This window comes from Eulemur rufifrons, chromosome 7 (assembly GCF_041146395.1).
Source record: "Eulemur rufifrons isolate Redbay chromosome 7, OSU_ERuf_1, whole genome shotgun sequence".
Taxonomy (NCBI): domain Eukaryota; kingdom Metazoa; phylum Chordata; class Mammalia; order Primates; family Lemuridae; genus Eulemur; species Eulemur rufifrons.
Window position 1 is genome coordinate 203,062,306 of NC_090989.1, and position 21,455 is coordinate 203,083,760.

General features: G+C 38.6%; 1 protein-coding gene across 1 annotated transcript in view; it reads left to right on the plus strand.

Moving 5' to 3' along the window:
* LOC138387136 (contactin-associated protein-like 3) overlaps window positions 1–21,455 on the plus strand; it is a 211,636-nt gene that overhangs the window by 1,158 nt on the left and 189,023 nt on the right. The window contains 1 exon segment of the mRNA XM_069474040.1: window positions 13,827–13,937. Within this exon segment, the coding sequence (XP_069330141.1) occupies window positions 13,827–13,937 (111 nt within the window).

Genomic DNA, 21,455 nt, shown 5'->3' on the forward strand with positions numbered 1-21,455 from the left:
ATATTCAGAAATTTAGATTGCTGCAGGACAACCACGAGTGGCTTTCAGCAGTTTACCTAACCTGTCATAAAGTTTGCCATAGCTCAGTGTTGTTCTACCCGAAGGCTCAAGCCCGGATCCTGCACGCGTACTACACTGACGTGGGTGTGGACAGTGAGCACCATCGTTCAGTCCTCCTCACTTAATCCTACACTGTGTGTGCCACTCCTGAAATGAACTGCTGACCCCTTTGGGCAGATGCTTTACCAAATGTACAGATTCAACTTTAATCTGCTTTTCTGAAAAGGCTTGTAAATAAAACACACGTATTTACCTCAAATAAAAATCCTCGGGTCCTGCAGTGGAAACTGCTCTTTTGCTTAAATAAATACATAAATGAGAAATGAACTACTTATATTTTAGAAAGGCATACTAAAATAATTCAGTAATCAACTGGTAAAATACAACAACAACAAAGTAAGTCACTAGAGGTCACTCTTACTATTCACTAAACAGGGCATCAGACAGACTTTCCTTGAGGAAAGCAGAGCCATTCCACGGTTGTGATTAATTTTCATGCGCAGGATTAGTTGTATTGATAGTATTTTGCTTGAAACCAGTGGAAGGATTAAGAAGCCGACAGAAGTTAAGCTGTTCTCTTTTATGGTGAACATTCTTCTCGGAAGAGTAGAGGTCATCTGAGATGATCTATGCAGAACACATATACATGTTCAAAATGGACTTATCACCAAACTTAGCTCTCGCCAGTGGCTGGATGACACTTAAAATTTTTGTGGGGTTTTTTTTTCTAGTTTTGTGGGTTTTTTTTTCAGTCTTTTTTTGATAAGGAAACTTTTAGCATCTCTATATTGAATAAATTTTATTAATTTTAAATTACCTTTTAGATCAAGAAATTCTTCCAGATAAGACTGTATAACATCTTCAAGAGGGAACCCTCTTGAATACCAATAAGCAAGTCAATAAGAACATCTGACAGTCTCTGTCTAGTGCAGACACCATGACTTGCTCACATTATTTACACTTGGTTCTCCAGGGGCATATTGGTCATCCACCAAGGGAGCCTGTCGATGATGGCATGAAATATTGGTTCGCATGCAGAGAGGTCATGGGAGGAGCTCTCTAAACATTTGATATTTTAGGGAGTATATATATTTTGCTTGAATGCTAGTTGACCTGACAAATAAATGGGAAAATTTTATGTTAGGAGAATTCTGCTTGAGGGAAAATAATTTTCTTAACTTCAATGCTCAAAAAGATTTGCTCTTTTGCTTATTTTGACTACTTTGAATTATCCTCATACTCTTCATCCTTCTGAAGAGGAAATATCTAGAATGGACTGCACTTTTTGCATTTTATGATAGTCACTGCTAATGTAAAAGCAATAAGGAAGTCACCTGTTTTTCCCTCTGAACTATTCAGTGAACGTGGGTATAACATTTTGGGAACAGATCCTCTGAGTATTGCACTTCGTTATGTTGTTGATTTCTTCACTTATTACCAAAGGACAGGAATAAAGACTTGCAAACCTCTATGTATATTACAATCATGCTTGTGACTCTACCATTTCTTTCTGAACACCAAGACACTGTGGGGTGTGGGAAGGGGAGCGGGGAGGATTTGACTTCTGTTGTACCTTGGTTAATCAATATCAGTGCCTAGTAATAAGAATCTGATTAGTCATAACTTAAATTCTTTTCCTGTTCTATTACTTTGTCTCCCTAAGACTGAATGAAAGGTCACTTACTGCTCTCATCCAGTCCTTGACAACAATAGGAAGAATAAAGAGAATGATTCAGCTGTGGGCACTGATCCCAGAGACAAATGATCAAATGTCTGGGTGGATTTCTCAGAAATGCCTGTAATTGATAAAATGCTGAGTAATAGCCTTTGATGTAAGTTTTCAGTGGATTAATTTATTCATTGCTTCACTAAAAACACTTTTAATTGTTTCATTTTTTCCCCCTAAATGGTTGTATTTTTCAAATTCACTAGCCAGGCCTGGGAAAGAAGTATAAACCTACATAGAATGTGTGGGTTAGTTAGGAAAACCATTTATGATGTGAAATGTGTCAGGAAAAATATCTCCCAGAGTATAAGGATAATTACTTTAGCAGATGTTCAATTTGGACCTTTTAGTAAGACCATTTAAAAAAAAGAATCTGCAGATGAGTAACAGACTCTTAATTTTAGTGTCAAATGGTACTCCATAAAACATGGAGTTCAGATGTCTTTATTCACTTCCTCCAAATTTTATATGAACAAACTTTGTAGAGCATAAGTAGCCCATGGAAATGATAATCAATTCCAACAAATTGATTTGATCATGAGAAAAAGTCAAATTCCTTGTTATTCCTCTTCCCTTCTCTTCTTGAGTAGTTCAGTCCAAAGCCATTCATTGGGTCCTAGCAGGCAGGCATTCGTGCTAGGTAGTGTGGAGGCCCAGGGGCATGGCACAGCGTTCAGAAGCCCAGCAGGGTAAGGAAAGCATCCACAGAGCAGCAAGGGTGGGGACACGGAGGGACAGGAGAGGGCGCTGATGGTGAGTCATACAGCAAGTTGTCAGAGGTTGAGTGGGGTGAGGAGGGAGGCATTCCAGATGGAAGGAAACTGAGAAAGTATGGCAGCTAAATGCTATTCTGGATTAAATGCTTATGTGATAAAGGACTTTATTGGAATTGTCCAACTCGAACAAGGTTGAGGATTAAAAGTTGGAGCTCAGTCCGAGATGATTGTGATGGTCACATTATGATTCATGTAGGAGAATATCTTTGTTGGAGGAAATGTACACTGAGGTATCGGGAGATGTAGCATATTAGCATAGTTCTTCCACCCTTTCTATAAATTTGAGATTGTTTCAAAATTAAATGTTTCTTTTTAAAAATCATTAAAAATTGTGTTTAATAAAAGCATGTACCAATAGAAAATCTCAAGTAAATAAATTGATGCTTTTTACCTAAGACATACAGATTGAAAATAAAAAGGTCAAAAAATTTAAATAATTAGTGAGAAATAACTGTCTATTTCTTTATGACTCTAAATCCAGTTGGCCTGAGTTTCTGAATGACAAGATGTAATTGACATTGGGATTGTTCCCCATCCTCTTTTTGGAAATTTATTGGCTGTGACTTCTACCTCAGACTTTTTCAAAGTACTTTCTAAAGCTTGGATATCTGAATGAACCAACAATCAGCTGCTCTTCTAGAATGGGCTTCCCAATTTTGATAAGACTTTTCGCTGAAGGGTTGGTTGCCCTTTGGGGCAGTTGCTCTGTGTTGTTAGAGCATTTGCAAAAGCTTGATCGTATATGACCATAACTATGTCAAATCTACTGTTACTGCATAAAAATATTCTTTTCTACTTGACATCTAAAGCATAGAATTGTTTGTTTGTAAATGTCTTTTGTAAAGTATTTCCTATATCTGCTAAATATGATGTGATATTATATAAAAGAAATATGTGGAATTCATTACTTATTATCATAGCCTTAACTGGCCTAAAGTAAATCCAGTTTTCTAAAGAATGAAGTGTATGCTTAGTTTGGTTAAAATTTTATAATTAAGCTACTACTCTAGTAATAAAAATAGAAAACTATTGTAAAGTAAGGGGTGAAAATGATCTTGTTTATGTTCCAATTAGTGAGCATTTTTGCTTTAATAAGATGAAGAATGACTGAAGTCTAAAAACATTTGAGATTTAAAAATGGTTTTAACATTATAACTACAGGATTATAATTTAAGTAGTATACCTAGTTAATAAGACAGAGATAAAAAGAATTTTTAAGAATTAAATTACCAAGAAAAAATGGTCTAATATATATCACTTGGGCTATAGCTCTAATTACTTTTTGTTAAGTATAATTTCATTTCTTGAGCATGTGAAAACAAAGATATTATACGCTTCTGATTCACAGATGTGTTTGTGTCCTATTAGCAATCAAGACCTTAGGATTTTAGGGTAAAATTAACTTATTGAGTTATGTCTTCCAAAGTTTTATATGTAATATTCTATTTTTTTTCAGGAAACATATAACTTGCAGTTCTTTTACTTAACTTGTTCTGTAGTTACATCCCATGGAAAAAAAGTTTCATGAACGTCATTGTTTCTCAGGTAAATGTAGAGTTAGGGAGACAATGTACATATTGGGAATCTTTTAGAAGGCTTGAATCTCCTATGACTTTGAGCTTGAACTCTCTGGCCTGTTCAAGAGATTTCCTCACTGTCCTTTCTGGTATCTCCTCACTCTCCCTTTTCCTCACAGCCCTTTAAATATAAACCCAGTGTTTATGGAATTTCAAACCCAAATGGAAGAATTTCTTTGGAAACTGAGCAAACAATTGAATTACTCTTTGACTAAGTGGAGTGATTTGATTTAAAATATTACCTATCACATTTAATATCTATTAAATCAGAGCTACTGTCAGTACAGACAGATAATTTGTTTTGGGTTTTTAAATCTATTAGCCCTCAGACAAGCTGGTATACTTTGAGTTGAATCAGTGTTTTAGGGGCAGTTAAATTGCTGGGATGCCACATTTTTATATGAGTATATATTTGTCTGGGATGTGGGTGGGAAAGAAGTTGTAGGGGAATTAAAAAGACACTGTCTCAATGCTGCATATTGGATTAAGTGAAATAACAGAACTAGGTGGGTTTGTGTTTGCTACCATTGGTAGAAGAGAATATTTACAGCTTACATTTATAACAGAGTTAGGGATTAAAAATACAGTATTATGCCTGGTGTGATACAGTTAACCACCCTCCACCACACACACACACACACACACACACACACAAACTATAGAAGAGGAGTGCCCTTTCAGTCATCCTGTCTTTAACCCAGCTCCTAACAGGTCCCTGTATTCTAGTCTTTTTTTAACACAGCAGTGAAGATAAGGAACGGGGAAAAGGCTTTGATTTAAAGATCACTTGATATAATAGATTCCTAGTTTAATTGTGAAGATAAATCCATTATTAACACAGATACAAAGAGAAAAGTATCTTAAGCAAAACCTCTATTATGGCAGATAACCTTTTAAGGATTGTCCGATTTAGGTCTTCCATTTTAGATGATTTTTTTGAATTTTAGATATCTCTGTAACAGCAATAATATTTAAATGCTTGATGATTCTCAACTTTAAGGACTTGTGATAGAACTTCACATTTGCTATAATTAAGATATTTACAATTTTATTAAGACAACTGGTAGAGAAAGTAATACAACATCAAATGGGAAAACAAGTATCTGTATAATGTTATAAAAGCTTTTCAAATAAGCTGTCTTGTTCCATGTGTATATGATTGTTGTGTTAATTTGAATTATTGTACAGCACCAGGGGAAAGTCCATAGTTATGTTAAGAAACCCCTTATAAGCCTATGAAATTTTATAGCATTTCCTGTCCTGTCACAGAACCTAAAATTTGCAAATGTTAGGAAAAGTTTGGGCTCCCCAATAGGAAAAGATGCCACTTATCTTTAAGAAAGCAGCTCATTTATCTCCTTCTGTTCTCCTTGTCCATTAACAATTAAAGGAACCCAAATAATCTTTTAACATTGTAATACAACTAAGGTAATAAAAATATCACAGATTTTGAGGTATCGTGAGTGACAGTATATAATAATAATTTACTATTCTCCATGTACAAAAATAAGCTTAAGACACTTACTAATAAAAGCTGGACTGTAAGAGATTTATTTCAGTAGTGATATCAAAGGGCAGGCAATGCTTACTGCTTGTAGAAAGGTTCCCTAAGTTCAGGACTCCTGTCTTGTAATGCAGCCCACAGCATGTGTGGACACCCAGCTGGGCCCATCCATGATTCCTCCTTAGGAGCTGGAGGCAAGGAAATTGATGCGAATGTGCTGATGCTCATGTTGCTTACTGTGCTGTGAATAATGACGTCCTTTGCTTTGACCCAGGAGTCTTCTGACACATCCATGAAGCTGGCAGGCTCACTTGTTAGCTTGCATGTGGGGTAAAAATCTCAGACTCGTCACAGTTCTTGATAATGTGCTTGCCTGTGAAATGGCCATTTCGTCATGGATATAATTATAACATGGTCTAGGAAACAGTGAGAAGATATTCCCTATTCAAATTAGCAAACATTTCAATATAAAAATAGCATATGTTCTTTCATTAATCACAGTTGACACATTATGGAGAAGAGACCCAGTAGCTTTCGCTTTTTGGGTAGCACAGCTGAGTCTACTGCACTCATCTCTGTTTTCACGGACTTGAGGAAGAGCTGCTGTGCAGAGCTCATCTTCTGGGTCGCCAGGGTTGATTGTCGATTTGTTTTGTTTGTTTGCTTGCTTGTGGCAGACTAGGCAGGTGTCCTCTCCTCCTTCTTTGCTCCATGTGAAACCTATCCCTTTGATTTTCTTACTGTATTTTATGCAATATTTTAAAATGCTACCCATATTCTATTCTGGAAAGCCTACTATCCTACCCAGAGTTTTCCCAGAAAGCTGAGCCTGTGATATGCTTTTGTGCACGTAGTCTACTTTGGAGAGTGATCTCAAAAAAGAGAGAAGAGTGGAATAGAAAAGGAAAAGGCAGTAAAGAGTGCATCGTTAACTGGTCGCTGCTGTGAGCAGCTAGGGCTTGAGCTCCCTGGGACCTCTCAGGAAGCCGGTAGGATGTGTCTCAGAATTGTGCCCCTGACAGACAGCAGAGGGCATGCATTTATCCCTAGTCCTGTCCCATGTTACAGCATTGCTCTTGGGGGCTAACTCCTGGCTCTAGGGTACGGAATATGCATGAGTTGAGACTGGGTTTCTGCAGGCATCTCAGGCCGAGATATCTCAGATACCAAGAGGCCAAGAGACAGAGAGAGAACTTCTTGGCACTTAGGAAGGTGCTGCCACATTACACTTGTGAGGAGCTGGTTAGCTCAGCCCTGGCCAGAGTGAAAGGTGGGTGAAGAGAGTGTGAGGCGAGGCACAGGGCGTGACCTGCCATGGTATAGTTTATAAACATAGTACACTGGTCTGCAGAATGAGTCTGTGGATTTATTCAATTTTAATACATTTATGTTAAGAAAGCAAGATTTGCCTTCATGCTACATTAATGTCACACCTCTCTCTCACTGCTGTTTCCTACTCAGTAATTTATAGAATTTACACGTTTCTCTGTGTCTTTTCCCAAGCATCATCTGTTCCCACACGCAGGTCCCAGGGGTGGTCTGACACATTCCAGGAGCCAGACCCTGGTCAGCTGGTCATGACAGTCACTCTTCCTCAGAGTCACGTCAGCAGAGCACGGCTCCTCCCTCAGGACTGAGGTTCTCCTGTGTCCCCTCCTCCCCATCTGCTGCTGCACGTGGCTGCCGTGTGGCTCCCCTGAGTGAGATGCTGCTCCTGCTCCAGAAGGCATCCTCGTTTAGTGGGAGGCAAGCCTCAGTGTTTCAGAAGAGCAGACATCATCGGGGCCCACACACATGTGCGAAGGCTCTGGGCCAGAGGGGGAGCTTGAGTGGAATCCCGGCAGTGACAGATGATGAAGCCTAACAGACAGGGGGGATGCAGTGTCATCGGGAGGTCAGTGTACGTGGGCCCACGCACACCACATTCGGGAAACGGCGAGAGACCACTCTGATTAAAGGAAGGAGCTCGTCTGAGAAATCGGTAGGAGACCTGGCTGTAGTGCAGAAGGTGACAGGAAACAGATGAGGAAGGGACTAAGTGCCAGGGCATGACACTTGAATTTGAGAACATGTGTGATGGAGATCCACTGGAAGTGTGTGAGATCCTTGTTTGTGAGACTTGTACACAACAATATTTTTAACAAGTTTCTGCTACGGTGATACGTAAGGTGTGTGTGTGGGGGGGGGGGGTCAGTAAATACATCGGCTGTAAGGATTAGTTAGTAGTTGACGTGAGGACCTGGAGGAGGATTGTGGTGGTGACAGTAGAACAGCTACTGCATATACAAAAGAAAGTGTAGAATCCTTCACGGTTTATTGGCTGTGGAGTGAAACTAGGGGGTGGGCCTAAGGGCAGTGTACTAATTGGGCATCTTTCAGTTGCAGGTGAAAAAAATCTCAAATCAAATATGCTCAAACAATAAAGGAAATTAAAATTACCACTCGGTTCCAGCCAGGCTGAGTTTTGGCAATCAAATTCTGTCATCAGCAGTCTGCTTCTTTCCTCCTTTCAGTTTTGTTTTTCTCGACGCTGGCCTCTTTCATGAGCAGCTCTGTGCAGTAGCTTCGGGCATAGTGTTCACTAGCTTAGAAACGTGATTACGCATCTTTATTTTTGTTTTTAGCAGTTTTCAGTTCTGCAGCTATTATGCCTTTATTTGTTTACTCCGTTCAGTGGGATACGCTTCACAAGAGCAGAGCCCACAGCCCTGGAGCATAAAGGGATGCCTGGCACAGTGTAGACTTTTAACAAATATTTTTTGAATGAATGAATGGATATTTTTCCCAGGCGCTCAGGCCGAATTCCCAGGTTTTGCTCTCATTCTTTCAGCATGGGCTTCCTGACCATCCTTGCACAATCCTTGCCAGGAGGCCACGGCATTCAGGTGGCCAGGCCTGGGCCGAGTGCCCGCTGTGGACCCAGGTGGTAGGCTGAGCCTCACCCCACGCCATGAAGTGAGAGTTAGGGAAGGCAGTCACTCAAGATGATCAAATGGAGACGCAAAACCCCTTGAAAAAGAAGTTTGTGCAAGGCAAAAAATTAGATGTCATGCTTACCATTGCTGCCATGTTCACCGTGCTTGTGCTGAAGAACGCCCTTAGATAGCAATGCGTAGATCAACTCAGGTCCTTCATAACAAGGTAAACTTTCACTACCTTCTAAACAAAAGTTTATTTAAACTCTCATTAAAATAATGTTAAGGTACATTAAGAAATTCCTCAAATTTATTAATCAAATTTTTTATATTCACATGTTAAAAGTTGAGCCTTAAGATTAGACTATCTGTGAATTCAGTGTTGATTTGTAGAAAGCCTACAGACTAATTTTGAATGTTCCACTGTCTTTTATGAACATAATACTGAAAAATGGTTTCTGGCCCAAATCTTTCATAGGCAGCGTGGCCCAAATCACAAAGCATGCTGAGAGCATCTATCAGGGAGAAATGGCAAGCTGAGCATGATGCTAGGCAGGGGCGGGGGAATAAATTGGACCATGCAATCTGGTAAGGAGCCTCCCGGGAAGGGCTAACCACCAAGACCAAGTCAGCAAGTGTAGGGCAATGTCGTGAGCCCAAGGCCGGCTGGTCTAGCATCAGTTGTCAAGGTGGTGACGTGAGATGGCTGTGTGAGGGTAGCACATGGGATGTCCTGTAGGTTTACTTCTCTTCTCTCTCAACCACTAAATCACTTCTCTCATGCTGTATTTATTCTCTGCATTTTTACAAACACCTCTCCCCTTCTAACCTGTAACTTTTAGTATGAATCCAACTGTCACCCAGCTCAGCACATGAGATTTTAACAAAGTCCACCATTTTTGAACAAGTATGAAATAACCCCAAAGAAAACATCTTAAATCATCTTCAACCATGATTTTCTAGCAGAAAAATAATATAAAATACACCTATGTGGCAATGAATCCCTACCTTTGGATGGTGGGATTAAATATGAAACAACATGTATCTATAACATCCTTCTATTGAGCCATGGAAATACAGCAAATCTTAACCAAACTTCCTAATAAGCTGAGGAGGTTCAGACTCAGTAACACCTGTGGGATGTCCACCATATTTTTTTTTTCAGCTTATTATGGGGGTACAAAAGTTCAGGTTATATATATTGCCCATGCCCCCCCATGCCCCTGAGTCAGAACTTCAAGCGTGTCCATTCCCCAGACAGTGCGCATCGCACTCATCAGGTAGGTATACACCCATCCCCTCCCCCTACCCCTCACCTCTGTCCGATACCCAATTGGTGTCATTCCCAAATGTGCACTTAGGTGATGATCAGGGAAACCATTTTTGACTCTGAATCTCGGTAGTGTACAACTCTTTCTAAGAAGAAACTGTTCACAAAATTCAAAGTGGTATGGAAAGAGCAATAAATAAACTTAGATACCAGGTATGTTCTTTTATTTTGTCTAATTTATTATTTTTATGAAGGACAAATTTCTTCAAGCCTGTGCCTAGAAATTTTCTTCATTACAAAGTGAGTCTTTGGCAAACAAATGATATTGACTCTTGAATTTTCTAAAGGTGAAATTGAAAAATTCAATAATTTTGTTTCTAGCTGTATTTATAGATCTATTCTTGAACCATAATGATACTGGAATCATCTGAGACTAGTGAAACACATAGTTAGGACACCAGGGAGAAACCAAGGGAAAGAGTAAAAGTGATATTATCTATTACACCTATTTACAATAATCTTTTGAGATCACCTTAGAGACATGAATTTGTAATGTCTCTAGGCCTCTTGTCTTTTAGCTTGAATGATACAATTTAATCTCATAATTTAGGAAAATTAAGTTTAATTAAATTTACTGGTTAATTATAATTCTATTTGTTTACTTATTCAATTAATAAATGTTCAATTGAAGTTTATTGAGCATGTGCTATCTTTCAGCTTCTGTGCTAGCTATACAGCCTATAGAGTAGGGAAAGACTTGTCCTGCGTCTTCAGGAGCTCGTGACTCCACAGGGAGAGCTAGCATGTGAGCCAGGAATCCCAAGGACATGTGAAAAGCCCAGGGCCATAGTCTGGAAAGACATTGTGGTACACAAGCATCATGAGTATAGTTAGTGTGTTTTTGTTTTTATCCAAAAGTTTTTAATGCTACATTTGAAGATGTTCCTGGATTTCATCCCCCCACCCCCATCCCCTAGCACAAATGGGAGAACACAACATCAGGCAGATAGGCTTAGGGAGCAGTATTCCCTAGTGATGTCCTTCCTGCTTGGACCCTCCTGTGATCCCTTGTGGTGGTGTGGGACCTGTCATCCAAGGGCAGAGAACAGGCTTCATTGCCTTCTTATATCTTAGCATCTTCATGGTTTGAAAATGCCTTTTTAGAAAATTTAAGTAAAGTTCTTAGCAAGCTGGGTTAGTATTCCTCTATTTTTCTTAGCCCATTATGTAGCATATCTGCTGATGTCTAAGCATCTTCACTGCCCAGTGTTATCCAGAGAACATCTGTGCTGGGAAAATCAAGAAAGGCTCTCTTGTGATGTAAACATTTCAGGAGGGAGTTTAAAGAAGCCATGGAGAAAACAACCGTTTCTTAACCACACTGCATGAGTCTATGGTCATCTTGCTGTGCACATTTATTAATAGAAAATAATGGGTGCTCCCCATGTCAAGTGTGTTAAATTGATACTGCTCTTTTTTTTTTAATTTCAAAATAGTAATTAAATGGGTGAAAGTGTTTTTCTTGCAAGGATATCTTGTATAATGCTTAGGTCAGGGCTTTTGGTGTGCCTATCACCAGAATAGTGTTCGTTGTACCCAATAGATAGGTTTTTACCGCTCACCCACTCTCCTGCCTTCCCCCCTTCTTGGTTTCTGGTGTCCTTTATATCACTTTGTGCCCATGTGTACCCATCTATTAGCTCCCACTTATTAGTGAGAACATATGGTGTTTGGTTTTCCATTCCTGAGGTACTTCATTTAGGATAATGCTCTCCACTTCTGCAAAGTAGGCAAAAGACATGAAAATAAGTTTTTTGAAGGAAGATAGACAAATGGCCAACAAACATGAAAAAATGCTCAACATCACTAATCATCAGGGAAATGCAAATTAAAACTACAATGAGATACCACTGTACCCCTATCAGAATGGCCATTATTAAAAAGTCAAAAAACAATAGATGCTGGTGTGGATACAGAGAGAAAGGAATGCTTATACACTGTTGGGACTGCAAATTAGTATAACCTCTATGGAAAACAGTATGGAGATTCCTCAAAGAAATAAATGTAGACCCACCATTCAACCCAGCAGTCGCACTACTGGGTATCTGCCCAAAGGAAGTGAAGTCATTTTATCAAAAAGACACTTGTACGCGAATGATGATCACAACACAATTCACAATTGCAAAGATGAGGAATCAACCCCAGCGCCCTTCAATTTATGAGTAGATAAAGGAGATGGGGTAAATATAGATACTGTGGAGTATTACTCAGCCATAAAAATGAATAAAATAATGTAATCTGCAGCAATGTGGAGGGATGATGCTCTTTATGTGTTAAAATCACAAGTCCCAGTGTCTGACTCACCTATATAAATGTAACATTGTCACCTCTAGGGAACATATAGAAAAATGTTTCTGTATCAAATACTTTGAATGTTTTATGAAGCAGTGAAATTCTGTTCTCCGTATTTTAGGATAGATGCTTCACAATGTGTTATTTTTTTCTGGTGTCATATCTTAAGGATATGTCATGTCACTATCTTATGGCAATGCATATTTTCAGAAAAGCTGCTGTAATTCTAATATTTCTTTATGAAATCATATTCACTCAGACTAATGATAATCAATGAATTGTCTTTTTATTGCCCCCAAGTATCATGTTCTCAAGGTAACAAATCAGTGGGAGAATCCCTGGACTACCTCTTATATCTGTCTCATTGAACATAGTTGACATTTTGCTAAGTCATAGCAATCTAGTTAGTTCTACATGCTTTCTTTCCTTCTGTGAACTTAACAAGTTGCTCACAAGGAAAAAAGTATACAAACTATGCAGTTCAGAATCTTCTAATGATATGTTCAAAGTACAGCCTCCTTTCACAAAAATATCCCAGTATATGACAGAAAACATATGTTTAAAATTAATAGATGAATAATCATGCTAGAAAATTAGAAGAGGTAGCTTTCTTAATGAGAAAATATGTGGAATGCCTACAAATAAAATGATTACAATATTGGACTGAAGGATGCAAAATAACCTTTGAATTACTTCTGTTACACATGGGGTTATACACGGGAAAAGAGTAACCCAAGGTAGGAATGGTTCCAGGGGCTCCTCAAGTTCGGAGATGGTGGATACCAGGAGCAGGTGGGACCTGAGGGTCCTCCTAGTCTGATAACAAGTGAGGTAGTCTGGCTCAAACACTCCTTAACCCCCAGCAATTCTTTTAGACCAGAACTCAAGCAACAGAATATTACCCCAAGGTGAGAGTGACATCCAGGGGTCCCTGGGTTGAAAGGGCAGGCAATTTCCTGCAAGGCTAGAGATACCGGATGCAAAGGAGGAGCCCCATTCCCTGCAGGCAAGCCTCCCCCAGTGACTCCTCTGCAGAGGTCTGCAAGGTGGGGTTTTACTGGCTCACCACTGCAGGTGCTGCCTTTCCTGGGTCCTGGTTTCACACAGGTAACTGATCTGAACACCTAGCACAGACTCCAGCTGTTTTGTCCCCAAAGGTTCTGTGCAGGGACACTGTGAGAATTTCTAGCCACAATTAAGGTTTGGGCACAGAATTTATACTACGTGTGTGTGTATGTGTGTGTGTGTGTACCTAAAGAAACTAAGCATCAAATTTAATTTAAAGTAGCCTTGGATTGATGGTATACCCAGACACCTTGCAGAATTGAGAAAATGTGGGACATTAGGGAATTGTGAGGGCTAATGAACCTGTTTTATGTTTTCATTACGGTGGAGGTTACATAACTGTATCAAAACTAATAGAACTGTACATTTTTTAAAGAAATTGAATAAAAAATTCTCAGGAATTTTACTCTGTATAAATTATACTGCAGTGCAAATATTAAAATTGTTTAAAAATTAAAAGAGTAATGCTTGCCCTAGGTCCTAGTGTGTGTGTGTGTGTGTGTGTGTGTGTATTTAGAGCTATTATTTCCCCCAAGCTGCAGTCTGTGTGTTAACCACGCCATGGTATTCTTCTCTGGCAGGTGACTGTGATGTCCCACTGATGTCTGCGTTGCCTCAGTCGTCCTTCAGCAGCTCCTCGGAGCTGTCCAGCAGCCACGGCCCTGGATTTGCGAGGCTTAATCGAAGAGATGGTGAGTCTGCTTTTTCCTCATATTGCTCCTTGGTGACTCTCATTGGATTTTCATTTAACAAAATAATTATAATGGATTGATGCTTTGCAGAAGGAAATAAAATTCAAAATAAGCATATTTGTTCACATTTGAAACTTTGAGGATGTATTTGACATGAATACATTGATCACTCTGGCTCCCTGGTCCTGCTGGGCCTCTCTTGGTCCAGCCCTCATGGGCCTTGGAACAAGCCCCACCTGACTTGGACAGTGTTTGCACTCTCTGTATACTCACTGCAACACGTGAGTATGTATTGAAGGCCTTAGAATGAGCCATGTTCTTTTGTTCACCTTGCATTGCTTTCTCCTACCTCAAGTCCACATTTTGTTGTCCCAGGTTATTTAATTATCCTTCTTTGGACAAGAAAATTGGCAAAATAAAGAAATATTTAAAAAATATTTTTATTATGTTATAACTACAACTCTTAGTTTATTTCTCATTATGGCTGACTTTAGCATCCACTGTGGAGAAATAAACATGTAATGTTTTATTCATGCTCCACTGTGAATATTCCATTTATATTTGTAAGCATATCTCATGAGGAGTGATTCTTTTACATATGCTTAAACAGAAGTGTAGAGAATTGAATGTTATCTTGCTGTGTAAATAATAGGGAACTTTAAATATCATGTAAATAGAGATGATACATCAGCCTGGCATTTTTCAAACAAAAACTAAGGTAAAACTTCTTTGAATAAATTCTTAGAAAATTGAATTTATACTATTAACAAAAAATATCTGTAGCATATATGAAAAAGAAGAAAAAAGTGCATACAATGAATATGCTTTCCTATTTCCTTATTGCCTTCTTTCTTCTTATGTGTGCTTTTCTGGTTGTGTTCCTTGGTGTTTTTAATATTTGAACACATTAGTGCATTGCACACTGGGGCCAAATAAACACATTCTGGCCTTTGTTATAGGCAATACAGTGAACAAAAATGAATAACTTAACTTTTCATTCTGCTCAACATATATTTAAGTCTGTTATTTCATTCATTGATGATTTTTGGTTCTGGGTTTTTTTTAATTTACTTTTATATTCCTGCAGAACCTGAGTGGATGGTATTATCACTGAAACAGTGATTGAGGCTGGGCACAGGGATAAAGGAAAACAAGAGTAATCTCAAGCTGTAGCTCTTCTAGATGTCAAATCCTATTTTGTTTATTTTTTTAATTTCAAAATATTAAGGGGGTACAACTGTTTTTGTTACATGGGTAGCTTTTGTAGTGCTTAAGTCATGTCATAAGTGCTTAAATCACGTACCCATCACCCAAATAGTGTTCATGGTACCTGTTAGGTAGTTTTTTGCCGCTTTCCTTCTCCCCTTCTCAACACCCCCCCCCCGCTTGATTTCCAATGACTTTTACTTCCCTTTGAGCATGTGTGCCCATTGGTTAGTTCCAATTTGCTATAGAGAGTACATGTAGTGTTTGTTTTTCCATTCTTGAGGTACTTCACTTAGGAGAATGGTCTCCAGTTCCATCCAAATTGCTGAAAAGGCACTAATTCATCCCTTTTTATGGCTGAGCGGTACTCCATGGTGTGTGTGTGTATATATATATATATATATATATACACACACACACCATGTTTTGTTAATCCACTCATGAATTGATGGGCACTTGGGTAGATTCCAGATCTTTGCAATTGTGAATTGTGCTGCAGTAAGCATTTGAGTGCAGGTATCTTCTTGATAAAATGACTTCTTTTCCTTTGGGTAGATAACCAGTAGTGGGATTGCTGGATCAAATGGTAGGTCTACATTTATTTCTTTGAGGAATCTCCATACTGTTTTCCATAGAGATTGTACTAATTTGCAGTCCCACCAACAGTATTCCTTTCTCTCTGCATCCATACCAGCATCTATTGTTTTTTGACTTTTTAATAATGGCCATTCTTACAGGGGTAAGTTGATACATCATTGTGGTTTTAATTTGCATTTCCCTGATTATTAGTGACGCTGAGCATTTATTTACGTGTATGTTGGCCATTTGTCTATCTTCTTTCAAAAAACTTCTGTTCATGTCTTTTGCCCACTTTTTGTGGGGTTGTATGTTTTTTATCTTGCTGATTTGTTTGAGTTCTTCATGGTTTCTGGATATTAGTCCTTTATCGGATGCATAGTTTGTGAATATTTTCTCCTATTCTGTAGGTTTGTCAGTTTGCTCTGTTTGTTATTTCCTTAGCTGTGCAGAAGCTTTTTAAGTTATTCAAGTCCCTTTTATTTATTTTTGTTGTTGCTATAATTGCCTTTGGCATCCTATTCATAAATTCTTTCCCTAGGCCAATGTCTATAAGAGTTTTTCCAACATTTTCTAGAATTCTTATAATTTCATGCTGTAGGCTTACGTCTATTATCCACTGTGAGTTGATTTTTGTGAGAGGTGAGAGGTGTGGATCCTGTTTTGATTCTTCTGCATGTGGCTCTCCAATTTTCCCAGCACCATTTATTGAATAGGGCTTCTTTTCCCTAGTTTCTGCTGTTGTCTGCTTTGTTAAAGATCAATTGGCTGTGTGTAGATGGTCTTATATCTGGGTTCTCTGTTCTGTTCCATTGGTCTCTGTCTCTGTACCAATACCCTGTTGTTTTGGTAACTATTGCCTTGTGGTATAGTTTGAAGTCTGGTAATGTGATGCCTCCAGATTTGTTCTTTTTGCTTAAGATTGCTTTGGCTATTCAGGCTCTTTTCTGGTTCCAAATGAAGTGTAGAATTATTTTTTTCTAGATCTGTGAAATGTGTTGTTGGTATTTTGATGAGAATTGCATTGAATCTGTAAATCACTTTGGGCAGTATGGACATTTTAACAATGTTAATTCTACTGGTCCATGAGCATGATATATTTTTTCTATCTGTTTGTGTCATCTGTGATTTCTTTCCTCAGTGTTTCATAGTTCTCCTGGTAGAGATCTTTCACACCCTTGGTTAAGTAAGTTGCTAGGTATTTTATTTTCTTTATAGCTATTGTGAGTGGGATTGAGTCTTTGATTTGATTCTCAGCTTGACTGTTATTGGTGTATAGAAATGCTACTGATTTGTGCACATTGAAAGAAGAGCTGTTACCCACACTGCAGAAGTTATTCCATAATATCAAGAAGGAGGGAATCATCCCCAAATTATTCTATGAAGCAAATATCACCTTGATACCAAAGGATACCAGAAAAGGATACAACAAAAAAGAAGACTACAGACCAATATCCTTTATGAGTATAGATGCAAAAGTCCTCAATAAAATACTAGCAAATAAAATCCAGCAGCACATAAAAAAATAATCCACCATAACTAAGTGGGCTTCATCCTAGGGATGCAAGGATGGTTCAACATACATAAATCAATAAATGTGATTCACCACATAAGTAGAAACAAAAACAAAGATCATATGATCATTTCAATAAACAGAGAAAAAGCATTCAACAAAATCTAGCCCCTTTTGTGATAAAAACCCTCAAGAAACTAGGTATAGAAGGAATGTATCTCAAAATTATAAAAGCCATATATAACAAATCCACAGTCAACATATTGAATGGGGAAAAATTGAAAGCATTCTCCCTAAGAACTGGAACAAGACAAGGGTGCCCACTATCACCACTTCTATTCAACATAGTGCTGGAAGTCCTAGCCAGAGCAATCAACCAAGAGAAAGAAATAAGGGTATCCAAATCGGGAAAGAGGAGGTCAAACTATTGCTTTTTGCTGATGATATGATCTTGTATCTGGAAAATCACAAAGACTCCACCAACAGCCTCCTAGAATAGATAAATAAATTCAGCAAAGTCTCATTTTACAAATGACTATGAGGATTCTCCAACCCAGGAATTATTTTTATTCATAGTTTGTGTTCCTGCAACTTGTAGTACAAAAGCATGATATCAATCTTAATACAATTTATTTTCATGTTAATGAAGTTAGAAAAACAGGCCTATTTCTTTACTTTGCTTAGCTATCAACTGATACAAATACTGTTACAAATGCATTGTTGTTGTTCTTGCTTTTATGGTTTTGACTTTTTTCCCCTCTTTTATGGTATTCTGCAATATTCAACAAAGGAATTCCAAATTGGGAATGATTTATTGAAAGCTACAGATTATCTCTAGTGTTTTAATACCCTTTATTAGATTTATCATGGTCAATGGAAGGGTGACTAAATAAGTATTGTCATCATAAATAATTCAACACATAAACAAATGACCCCTTGTCTCAGACATTAAAGACTTCCTCTGGTGGAATGTAAAGATGTCATAGCTAAAAATTAACAGGCAGAAAATAAGTAATCTTTCAGTTGTTCAACCTAGTACTTTGTACCTATGTGATGGGAAGATGCCAAGGAAATAGCTGTGATATTAATAATTGCTAACGCCCTCGCCTGAGGTGTGAGAAGAGAAGAAGGTCACTGTGGAATCAATGAATCCCATCTGATCCACTGTAAGGCATAAAAGTATACTTTTTAGAGGTCTCTTCCTTCATGCCACTTGGATGCCACTAGTAAACTAGTTCTTCCATTTCACTCAATGAGTGAATCCATAGGACAAACAAGTGAAGGCACTTACACAAGCAACATATTCATCTGTTTTTTTTTTTTTTTTTATGGAGAAGACTCAATTTTTCCATCAAAGATTTTGTAAGTTGTAAAGCATAATCCAAATTTACTGTCAAGTTGTAAAAATGCATCACCATGAATACTAGACAGATTAGAATGTAATTAATTAAATATGTTTTTGCTTTCCACATTTTCATAGAGTTTCAGTATACCTTGAATTTTAATGTGTCAGTTAATAATAAAATGCACATTCTTTAAACAAAAATCAGTGTTATTATTCTAGCAGGCTCCATGGAAACATTTACAGGTTAAGAAGGGGTCTCAGGGCAGAAAATGATCATGAATGTCTGTATCTGTAACTGACCAGACATTTGAAGGTACAGCATAATACGCCTTAATAAAATGGTTTTTTTCCCCCATGCACTGAGGAAATCCTGAAAATGTGTAACTGGGCCTTTAATTGCATTTGAACCAAGGAAAATTTGAAGTAATAAGCAGAATTAGAGTTTAAAATACAATAATATCATATCATTGCTTCCAGGGGCAATGAATGTGCTTTCTCTCTGTCTCTCTCTCTTTTTTTAATCTTTACCATCTGCTCAGTAGAAAAGATTCCTGAGCTAAAAAGATTCTTGATATATTATATTCTCGATATAATATATATTATAAAAAATATAATATTATGATTTTCTACTTTTGCTGATTGTTTTTATTTACCACCACTGAACTTTTGTATTGCCTACAATCACTTTTAATTTTAAGATCAAACTCTGGTACAGAGACATGACAAGCAGAAAAATTTTGTTAGATTTATCATTGGCAAAGATGAATATAGCTCTTAGATAATAAGCCTCAAAAGACACTAATTTTAAAATTCGAGTGAGGAGTTTTGGGGGAAGTATTTTGTCCTAAAGTAACCTGCTGGGTTTCTATGACTTTATGATGATGGCACAGTGCTCATGGGCCAGGTCCTTGAAGAAGAAGAGGAAGAAAGGACTTTTTTGGATGGTTGTTTTCTGCTGCTTAACCTATTACATAAAAGTATTCAAAAAATGGTCTTTAGATACTTAGTTATCTGATAGCTTTCTGTTACTGGGGAATGCATATAAATATTTAGGAAAAAATAATCATAATTGTGACACTTATGTCAAAGTTGACATCAACTAATAAGGAAGAAAAGGGGGGAAAGCTGGTTCCTTGTACATCAGGGGATATTTCAAAATTTGGTGATAAACCCTATGTTGGGCTTCACTGAAATCTCATGAGAGAGGCGGTGGGTGAGGTGCTGGGTATTCCTGCCCACAGCAAGACCTGTGTGTCCTGTGAACATGTACTGTGGGTCTATGGCTAAGGAAGGGCCCATCCTACAGAGAAAATAGGGGACAAGTCAGGAAACTCAAGCAGGTCTAGGGAGGCACTGTGCACCACAGACAAGGTGGCAGAGACATGGGGCCTGTGGTCACTCAAGGCCTGTACAGGCTCCTGCAGCCCAGCCTCAGATCCTGGCTGTAATGGTGATGATCTTGCTCTAGAGGCCAACAGAGCCCTGATGCATCTTGTATTCCTGACAACTCTGCAGCACAAGGTACTCCCATGTCTGCAGACATTCTCTGGCACTTCTGTCAGAGGTCAAGGCCAGCCACCTTCTGGTTCTTCTGTGGGCCGCAACACCCAGGCCACAGACTGGTATTGGTCTGCAGCCTATTAGGTGCCGGCCACAGAGCTCTGCCACCTCCCCCACCCCCCGCCATCTGTGGACAACTTGGCTTCCATGAAACTTAGGAATGGGGAGATCCCACACAGCAGGAAGTGAGCGGTGGGTGAACGAGTGAAGCTTCATCTGTATTGACAGCCACTCCCCATCACTTGCATCACTGCCTGAACTATGCCTCCCCAGCCACCCCAACCCCTATCTGTGGAAAAATTGTCTTCCATGAAACTGGTCCCTGGTGCCAAAAAGTTTGGGGACCACTGCTTTAGACCTCCCAGGCTTGCTTCACATAGGTGACTTCTTTTCCTTTCTCCTGGGCTTGATGGAAGGAAAAGCAGTACCACCCCCAGGGCATGACTGCACAGTTCACCCGTAGCCTTTCCAATCTCCAAGCACCTCTTGGCTTCCCATGTCTATATTGTAGCTCTTTCTTGGGGGTGTCTCACCTCATTTTTCAAGATTGGAGTAGCTGATTCTTCTTGTTGGGGCCTCAGCTGAAACTGGGTGAGGAATAGTCCTGCACGAAGGTCCTGTTACTCATGGAAGTGTGTCCTAGGGAACTGTGAGGCCACATCATTTTATAGCAAGGGATTGTTTAAAATGCCTAAGTTAGCATTTTACTTGTTAGGAGATAGGAAGAAAGCCAAGAAGTATATTTACTAGTTTTCCTCTCCTAAAAGTCAAAGACAATACAAGGAATTAAATTAAGCTTGTGTCAAGTGTAGAGGGGAGATCTATACTCATGTTCATGAGAACAGGCGTAAGGAAAATAATGAGCATATCATCATGATGTGTCATCATCAAAGCACAGAAAATTCATCTATAAGTAGTTAAGGACACTGCCTTGAAATAATGTCAGGACCAGAAGATCAAATGAAAATGAGTGGGCTGGAGAAAGGTTCCAGGTTTCCTTCTCTCAGGTTTAACTGCAGCTGTCAAGACAAAAAGATGTTTTATGAGTCTGAAAACATGCTCATTCAATGTAAGATTTAGTTTTCAAGATACCGAATTTGTAGGTGACGCAAATCTGGTAGGACACTTGATACTGTGATTTAAGTATCACAGACCAGCCATCCACACATTTCACCTGGACAAGACAGGTGTCTCTTCCACCCACTTGACAGCCAAGACCAAACTGCTTTTGCCATAGATGATAAAATTGAGGTGTTAGTTGGACCATATTAGCATGACAGTTGAAAGCAGATAAGAAAATAACAAGTTGCAAACAAAG